This window comes from Oncorhynchus clarkii, chromosome 2, assembly GCF_045791955.1.
Source record: "Oncorhynchus clarkii lewisi isolate Uvic-CL-2024 chromosome 2, UVic_Ocla_1.0, whole genome shotgun sequence".
NCBI classification, from domain to species: Eukaryota; Metazoa; Chordata; class Actinopteri; order Salmoniformes; family Salmonidae; genus Oncorhynchus; species Oncorhynchus clarkii.
Genome location: NC_092148.1, coordinates 14,616,129 through 14,626,090, shown reverse-complemented (window position 1 = coordinate 14,626,090; position 9,962 = coordinate 14,616,129). Strand labels below are relative to the sequence as shown.

At 48.3% G+C, this 9,962-nt stretch overlaps 1 protein-coding gene across 2 annotated transcripts in view; it reads right to left on the bottom strand.

The window, feature by feature from the left end:
• Positions 1-2,500: 2,500 nt before the first annotated feature.
• Positions 2,501-9,962, bottom strand: part of LOC139422386 (ETS domain-containing transcription factor ERF-like) — an 88,613-nt gene continuing 81,151 nt past the window's right edge. For both annotated transcript variants that reach the window (XM_071173590.1, XM_071173595.1), the window contains exons 3-5: positions 7,505-7,620; positions 6,193-7,322; positions 2,501-6,080 (exon numbers count right to left, since the gene is read on the bottom strand). In XM_071173590.1, coding sequence (XP_071029691.1) covers positions 5,472-6,080; positions 6,193-7,322; positions 7,505-7,620 — 1,855 coding nt within the window. In that variant the 3' untranslated portion in view covers positions 2,501-5,471. The remainder of the gene's footprint in view (positions 6,081-6,192; positions 7,323-7,504; positions 7,621-9,962) is intronic.

The window sequence follows — 9,962 nt, the reverse complement described above, 5'->3', positions numbered from 1 at the left end:
CTCCATCTCCTCCCTTGCGTCTTCTCTTTAGATGAGCGACCGACGTCACTCTAAAAGGTATATGTGCGCCACAGCCACATACAGTATGGGAGCATTAGGCGGACGAGTGGGCAGCAACGCCACGGAAAAAGTGCTTTTCCTCATCACCATCTCTGAGCAAATAAAGCTGAGATAGCGAGAACTCTGCATTTCTCCATCATTGGAGCTGAAGCCCAGGCTGGCCTGTCCCCTCTGTTCTGTCCCTCTTGGGGAGGGAAGGGGGGACTGACACACTGTACAGTATATACATTCTGAATTGATCACCAGCACAGGGGAGTATCAATTAGACACTACTTGGTACATCTACATGTTTATAGGCACAATCTGGAAGATATTCTGCTGTTCACTGGTAATTACTAACAATGATTTATACCCATTGATCCTTGAAGAATAGAACTAATGTCTCATAATGGGAATGTCTTGGTGATGTGAATTTGTAATTAGAGATGAGAGCTGCGGATGTCAGACAGAATATTGATTAGTACTGACTGACTGACAAGACTAGAGGACCAGAGGTTAATATGTTGTTGATAAACATCCATGGACTGGAAATTTCCCATCAGGCACCACACCGCCATTTCATTCATGCATTTGTTTATAAACATCCAGCAGACGTAAACCAACAACAGACGAGGGTATTGTTTTTTAACCAGTTTTAATTAACCCTGATTACAGCTTAATTACAAGTTTGAAAAATAAACAAAAGAATTAAAGAGAAATTCAATGTTACATCATGGTATTAAATCTCATCTCTCTGTTTGAGTGTTATATAACCGCATAGAGGGGGGGGGGGGGGCTTTACACAGTAAAACAATACAAATATTTTTTTATTTTAAATGAAACAATCCCCAAGATGAAAAAATATACAAGACCAAGAGAGAAAGTAACATTGTAAAATAGAAATGACAATATATGACAAGAGATAATCATATGTATCCCCCTCCACCCTCCCCAATAACCCCCCCCCCCCCAACCTCTTCTCTGTCGCCATAACAACCCCTCTAAGAATGAATATTACACTTTAGTTTATATTACAAATGTTAAAACCACATGAAAGACTGAGGAGGGGGCAGGAGCTGGTAGGGGGTCAAAACAGAAGCATGGAGGAGAGGTCTACGTCACGATGACAGTGTGATGTACAGTTCACAACAACCCTAAAGCAGTAGTAACTCAACCATGGACCAATAATGAGAAGGATGGGGAGGTAAGTAAATCCAACCATAACAATAAGAACAACAATAATAAACAGCAATATTGACACCAGAAAGAAAAAGAACATTGGGAGTATTTTTTTTACTTTGCTAAAGAAATGTTGTTATCCTTCTACACTTTCTCTAGCCCTCTCCTGACTGCCGACTCAGACATGAGACCTGGATATTCCCATCCCACACCATCCTGATAAAAGATCACGCTGCAGTCAACAGTCAGGTAGACAGACAATGCTGGCAATAGAGAGAAAGAGGGATGAAGAGTGAAGCAGAGGAAAAAGAGAACAAGCAGAATAATGCCCAGTCTGTTGCTTAGTTATGATGAGTAGTTTATAAGGCAGCTGTCAGTTTCAATAGACACAGGGTGAGGTGGAGGTGAGGGAAGGGGACAGAGAGTGTGTGTGTGGTCACATATACAACACCACCAGGATGGACAATAACAGCAGTCCGATGATTGTGACTTGCTCAGCCACACACTTCCCAGTCTGGAGGCCTGCCATTCCTGTTAAGAGTTCTTACTGGTTGGTCAAGTCTTTGATTGCCCTGAGCCAATCAGAGGGCCGTTTGGCCCAGTCTCCAGACCTCGAACGCTCCAGGATGTCAAAACATCAAAGCAGCAAAACAGTGAGGACAGAGTGTGTGGGAGGGGTTTGGAAATGTGAGTCTGTGTGTGTGTGTGTTTGAGATAGTGGGCAGGGTATTCCAGGTGAAGTCTCACGTCAGCTTTCCAGCCTCCACTGTTATCTGTACAGCAATCCTTAACCTCAGCCTCCACCCCCACCAACCTGCTGGGAATATAGCCGATCCAGTCACGATTAGTAAACTGGCCGCTGTAGAGAACTGGCATAACTGGTTGGAGCTGAGAAACGACAGGATATCCCATCAACTAAAATCCCCTGGCCTGGCTAACCCTGAGCTCAATCACTCCCACTGGGGCAAGGGGGAGTTGTGAGGTCTATTACAGTGAGATGAGGTCCCCGTAAGGTGAGACCAGCCCAGAGGGAGACTGGGGACAGGTGATGGTGGTCAGGTCTTCTACAAGCTGAGGGGGAGTAGGGCACCGTGATGGCAGATAGAATAGGCATGTTTAAAGGATACTGCTGCATATTCAGTGTACTGTATATTCAGTGTACTGTATATTCAGTGTACTGTATATTCAGTGTACTGTATATTCAGTGTACTGTATATTCAGAGTACTGAATATTCAGTGTACTACAAATGCAGTTCTTTCATGATTCTCATTATTTTCATCATTTTGTCTGTCTATCCTGTGTTGTTTGTTGTCCCTTGGTCATAACAAAACATTTGGACTCCTACCCATCCCGTTGTCTCCCTCCCCTAAGGAAGTTTACCCGCTGAGAAACAGGATATGCTCTCCCCTCGCCTACCAGAACGAATCACTCACAAAAACATCCTAAATCTGTCATTTCATTAAATGGCATGTTGTTTTAGTTTTTTATATCAGTTTGGAATTTCATATATAATATATACTGAGCAAAAATATAAACGCAACATGCAACAATTTCAAAGATTTTACTGAGTTACAGTTCATAGAAGGAAATCAGTCAATTGAAATAAATTCCTTTGGCCCTATTCTATGGATTTCATATGACTGGGAATACAGATAAACATCTATTCGTCACAGATACCTTAAAAAAAAGGTAGCATAGAGTTGATCAGGCTGTTGATTGTGGCCTGTGGAATGTTGTCCCCCTCCCCTTCAATGGCTGTGCAAAGTTGCTGGATCTTGGCGGGAACTGGAACACGCTGTCATACACGTCGATCCAGAGCATCTCAAATATGCTCAATGGGTGACATGTCTGGTGAGTATGCAGGCCATGGAAGAACTGGGATATTTTCAGCTTCCAGGAACTGTGTACAGATCCTTGCGACATGGTGCAGTGCATTATTCTGAAACATGAGGGGATGGCAGCGGATGAATGGCACGACAAAGGGCCTCAGGATCTCTTCACGGTATCTCTCTGCATTCAAATTGCCATCAATAAAATGTAATTGTGTTCCTTGTCCATAGCTTATGCCTGCCCATACCATAACCCCAACGCCACCATGGGGCACTCTGTTCACAACGTTGACATCAGCAAACTTCTCGTCCACACGACGCCATACACATGGTCTGCGGTTGTGAGGCCGGTTGGACATAGAGCCAAATTTCTAAAACAACATTGGAGGTGGCTTATGGTAGAGAAATGAACATTAAATTCTCTGGTAACATCTCTGGTGGACATTCGTGCAGTCAGCATGCCAATTGCACGGTCCCTCAAAACTTGAGCCACCTGTGGCATTGTGTTATTTGACAAAACGGCACATTCTAGAGTGGCCTTTTATTGTCCTCAGCACAAGGTGCACCTGTGTAATGATCGTGCCGTTTAATCAGCTTCTTGATATGCCACACCTGTCAGGTGGATGGATTATCTTGGCAAAGGAGAAATGCTCACTAACAGGGATATAAATACATTTGTGCACAAAATTTGAGAGAAATAAGCTTTTTTTGTGTGTATGGAAAATGTCTGGGATCTTTTATTTGGGACATGGGACCAACACTTTACATGTTGCATTTATATTTTTGTTCAGTGTATAAATATATAGTTTATACAAACGACTGTGTATATCTCAGTTGGACTTTCTCGTTTTATATATATTTTTTATTAAGACTCTTGTAAAGAGTTTATACATGCTATAAAACAAGGCATAGAGAGGCAGTGTGTGTGTGTGTATATATATGTATATGTGTGTGTGTGTGTGTGTGTGTGTGTCTACAGGTGTGCTTGCATATGCGGTGTTGTGTGCGTATTCTGCTGGTTTAGTTAACACTATGAGACTATGGTTGATAGAACAGGAGTAAGGGATTTGGGTGGAGCTGGTGAACTAGGATTCTGTGCAGGTGACCCTTGCTTCTGCCCTGCCATGGGATAGACAAGGCTAAGCTAGGATAAGCTAACAGTTAAAAGATACTGGACCCCCCACTCTCCTTTTCCATAGGAGAGCTCTCTCCCCCTCCCAATGGTCCCCTCGCTGTTCCTCTCTGTCATCTAACAACCAAGCCACTGCTCCCTCCTCCCCCGTTTATCCTCCACCCTCTCCCTTCTCTCATTTAGATCAGGATCTTTCAGGCATGGTCCACAAAAGAAAGGGAAGGAAGTAGGAGAGAGAGAGAAAAGATTACAGAAAGAGAGGAAAGTACAAAAGTGATGACAGAGGAGTGTTACAGAGAAATAAAGTGTGTGTTGAATAGCAGTACCCTTCAGTAGCAGTCCAAGAGCAAAGCCATGTCCCAAAGTCCTGCCACTGCCCGTTTCCCCAGCAGCTGGTGTGTGTGTGTCTGTGGCATCCCTGAGTGGCGTGGCCAGTGTTGCGAGGAGGAGTCTCTGCCAGTTCACCACGACTAGGTTCCACAGCCCCCAATCGACAGCCCAACTTTCCTGTGTGTCTGTTATGGGTAAGAACGGGGGGGGGGATACTATTACAGAAATAATAGAGAGTCTCACACTATGTATAAACTCCCGGTCATTTATTGGGTAAATCACCAACGTTTCGGCATCACTGTGCCTTCTTCAGGGTCATACTCTTACACCCATGCTCTCCTCTCTGATACAGGTACAGGCACTTGTAGAAGCCCCGTCTTCATCTCTATACAAAAATAAAATGGGAGAAATCTCATCCTCCGTGTCTGCAGGGCTGTGGAGCTGGGCTGTCTGAGTTGGGGTCCCCTGAGGAGAAAGAGTCTAACCCTAGAGGGGTGTGGGGCAAGAGATGTGGGGCAAGAGATGTGGGGTAAGAGATGTGGGGTAAGAGATGTGGGGCAGTGCTGGGCTAGAGGCTGGACACGAGGCTGACGGTGGGCTGGACTGGAAGCTGGCTTGGGGGTTCCATCCAGACACAAGCAGAGAGTAGCGTCCCCTCTGCTTCTGCCCCTGGTTTAAGTCACTGAGTCTGGGCTTGCTTGGACCAAAAGTCCCCTCTCTCCTCTTTTCTACAAGTCTCTGAGGGAGGCGTCTTGTTACAGTAGAAGGTAAGGGCTTTGGGAGGAGGGTGTGGACTGCATCAGGGTTTGGAGTTTGATTAGGCCCAGGTTTAGTTTGAGTTAGGAGAGAACTGTCTGTCTGTCAGAGTGGCAGGAGGACTACAGGAGTCATTTACACTATCCTAAACCACCACTGTCTGCTAGCATTAGTGTTTCTATGTATCTATGTGTGTGGATCAGCATCAGCAGTCCTTGTTCTCCAGTGACAGTTGGGCGGTGGCCTGGTGCAGGTCCTGGTTCACCCCCCTCTGAGCCAACGGGAGGGAACACTCATACCCCCCCAGGGCTGGGGGACTGGGGGCGCTGCCAGCCCCGTTCTCCTGCATCCCTCCATTCTTCTCCGTCTCTCTTTCCCTCTCCTTCTCCCCTCGTACTTTCTTGTCGTCCTGCTCTTCCATGGCCTCCATTCGTTGGTCTTCACTCCAGCGCCGTTTGAAGCGCAGCTTGAGTGGAATGCACTTGGTCTGCCCCTGGGCGGGGGACTGGGGAGGGGGGGTGTCGCCTGGCTCGGCCGGCTCACTCTTCAGGGTGGGTGGTCCGCGGTGGGGGTGGGAGGTGAAGAAGGGCAGCAGGCCTGGAGGAGGGGGTGCGGGGGCCTTGAAGACATCCTCATCCAGGTCCTCGTCGTGGGGGTGTGGGTGGGAGGAGGTCCCGTTGGGGTGGTGGAGGTGAGGCCGGGGGTGTCGGGGGGAGAAGAGGTCGTACTCGTAGCCCCGGTCGTCGGGGTCTTCGTCGCTGATGTCAGTCACCTCCACCTCTTCTTCTGACTCAATATCTGAGATGGGCTCCACCTACAGAGAGACAGAGAGTGTCGATATCACAGTCACAAACGTTTAGCCATCAGGATCCTCAACACATACAGTCAAACAGTTCAAAGTGACTATGTCCCCTTGTGGGTCTCACCTTGATCTTGGGCAGCCCGGTGCTGTTGAGGGAGCCGGTGGAGGAGGAGTTGGAGATGAGTCCTGACCCGCCAGCTGAGCTCAGGTCACTGCCGAAGGACAGGGAGGACCCCAGACCGGAGGACGACAGGGACCCTGAGCCCAAGGACAGTGAGCTCTGCCTGGGGTGGTGGTTCTGGCTACCGTCCCTCTGCTTCCGGCCCAATGGAGGAGGCTGCAGCTTGAACTTGAAGGGCGAGAGGTGAGGCGGCTCCTCACCCAGGTGCAGTGGGTGGTGGATGGGGTGGGGGTGGGAATGGGCCGAGTGAGGGTGGGCTGAGTGAGGGTGAGGAGAGTGGGATTGGGACAGGGGTGATGGGTGTCGATGACTATTCAGACCTGAGCGTTCTCCTCCTCTCTCTGCTCCTCCCCTCTCACCCAGTTCTCTCTTGTCTTGGGCGAGGCGGTGTGGCTGGGGAATGATGACGTTGGGGTAGTGGAGGAAGGCTCTGGGGCTGAGGTGGTAGTTGTAAACACTCTGGTGGTGGGCCTGCAGGTAGCGCTTCATTTCCTCAGGGTTGAAGGAGAAGTGGGAGCCCAACATGGGGGAGAGGGAGGGGGATGGGGTGTAGGGCAGGTGGGAAGAGGGGGTCAAGGACAGGGCTGGGGACAGAGGTGGGGCTATGAGCCCTGCACCCCCAGGGCCAGGCAGGGGGGACACGGGGAAGGGGGACAAGTTGTCGGGGTGGACCCTGTGTCCCAGGGGGCCGCGGGAGCCTGGGTGGGCGTTGGGGTTCCCAGCTCCACCATACATCCTAAACAGAGACTCATGTGACAAACGGGGGTGGATCATACTCCTGTACCCTCCCCCTCCTCCCCCTGGCCCTCCTCCCCCACTCAGCCCTCTCTCTCCCCCCCTGTCCTCCCCTCCTCCCCCGCTGCCGTCCTCGATCTCAGAGTTGACGGAGGTTCCATCGCTGCAGTCGCTGACCGAGCCGCGAGCTATTCGCCGAGCCACGGCGCTGAACACGCCCCCGGGGCTACGCAGGTCCTCATTGGGTGAAAGCATGTCGGATGGCGTGGAGGGTGGGAAGCGGAAATGAGTTCCGGCTGCGGAAGGCAACGGTGGAGCACTCTGAGGAACACCACTACCTGTTAGAGAACAGGAGAGAGAGGGAAGAGAGGAGGAGAACAGAGTGATGTAATGATGAGGGGAGTAATATACACTAAGTAATGATATGGATTAGCACAGTCAGTGTTTAAGGATTTAGTGATGTCTGTGACACACACACACACACACACACACCACACACCACACACACAGTGAGCGATACCTGTGGAGCCCATGTCTATGAATGGGTAGTTGACCAGGACCAGTTTGTTGAAGTTGAACTTGTAGGTGAACCTCTTCCCTTTGGTCTTGTGGAGGATTCTCTTGTTGTAGTAATACCTGGTGGGGAAACAGACCAATATGGGGTCACACACTGACCTTTAGGTCTCATTACTGCCTGTAGCATGCTTCTCAATGGTACCCCACACAGACCTTTAGGTCTCATTACTGCCTGTAGCATGCTTCTCAATGGTACCCCACACAGACCTTTAAGTCTCATTACTACCTGTAGCATGCTTCTCAATGGTACCCCACACTGACCTTTAGGTCTCATTACTACCTGTAGCATGCTTCTCAATGGTACCCCACACAGACCTTTAGGTCTAATTACTGCCTGTAGCATGCTTCTCAATGGTACCCCACACAGACCTTTAGGTCTCATTACTACCTGTAGCATGCTTCTCAATGGTACCCCACACAGACCTTTAGGTCTCATTACTACCTGTAGCATGCTTCTCAATGGTACCCCACACAGACCTTTAGGTCTCATTACTACCTGTAGCATGCTTCTCAATGGTACCACACACTGACCTTTAGGTCTCATTACTGCCTGTAGCATGCTTCTCAATGGTACCCCACACAGACCTTTAGGTCTCATTACTACCTGTAGCATGCTTCTCAATGGTACCACACACTGACCTTTAGGTCTCATTACTACCTGTAGCATGCTTCTCAATGGTACCCCACACAGACCTTTAGGTCTCATTACTACCTGTAGCATGCTTCTCAATGGTACCCCACACAGACCTTTAGGTCTCATTACTACCTGTAGCATGCTTCTCAATGGTACCCCACACAGACCTTTAGGTCTCATTACTACCTGTAGCATGCTTCTCAATGGTACCCCACACTGACCTTTAGGTCTCATTACTACCTGTAGCATGCTTCTCAATGGTACCCCACACAGACCTTTAGGTCTCATTACTACCTGTAGCATGCTTCTCAATGGTACCCCACACAGACCTTTAGGTCTCATTACTACCTGTAGCATGCTTCTCAATGGTACCCCACACAGACCTTTAGGTCTCATTACTACCTGTAGCATGCTTCTCAATGGTACCCCACACAGACCTTTAGGTCTCATTACTACCTGTAGCATGATTCTCAATGGTACCCCACGCAGACCTTTAGGTCTCATTACTACCTGTAGCATGCTTCTCAATGGTACCCCACACAGTCATACAGGAACTCTTCAAATGGTACCACACACAGTCATACAGGAACTCTTCAAATGGTACCACACACAGTCATACAGGAACTCTTCAAATGGTACCACACACAGTCATACAGGAACTCTTCAAATGGTACCCCACACAGTCATACAGGAACTCTTCAAATGGTACCACACACAGTCATACAGGAACTCTTCAAATGGTACCACACACAGTCATACAGGAACTCTTCAAATGGTACCACACACGGTCATACAGGAACTCTTCAAATGTCACCACACACAGTCATACAGGAACTCTTCAAATGTCACCCCACACAGTCATACAGGAACTCTTCAAATGGTACCCCACACAGTCATACAGGAACTCTTCAAATGGTAACCCACACAGTCATACAGGAACTCTTCAAATGGTACCACACACAGTCATACAGGAACTCTTCAAATGGTACCCCACACAGTCATACAGGAACTCTTCAAATGGTACCCCACACAGTCATACAGGAACTCTTCAAATGGTACCCCACACAGTCATACAGGAACTCTTCAAATGGTACCACACACAGTCATACAGGAACTCTTAAAATGGTACCACACACAGTCATACAGGAACTCTTCAAATGGTACTACACACAGTCATACAGGAACTCTTCAAATGGTACCCCACACAGTCATACAGGAACTCTTCAAATGGTACCACACACAGTCATACAGGAACTCTTCAAATGGTACCACACAGTCATACAGGAACTCTTCAAATGGTACCCCACACAGTCATACAGGAACTCTTCAAATGGTACCCCACACAGTCATACAGGAACTCTTCAAATGGTACCCCACACAGGGAAAGTATTTATTTTCAATAAACCCAGGTCTGTCATGTCCCTCCACACACAGCTAGTGAATGGTCTTATTAACTAGTATTGTGTGATGTCCACACAAAGTAGCCAGGAGAGATGGGGGGTGGGTGTGTGTGTGTGTGTGTGTGTGTTAATATATCGGCATCCGACCAAATCAGAGGCACAGTAGTTTAGTCAGGGCTTTTCTAGACCAACTGGTCACACACTCCTCTGTCCCTCTGTTAGCCCTAGTCCATCTCTTTATGTACCATTCACCTAAGCCCACCAATAATCACACTCCCCTGTCCCTCTGTTAGCCATAGTCCATCTCTTTATGTACCATTAATCTAAACGCACCAATAATCACACTCCCCTGTCCCTCTGTTAGCCCT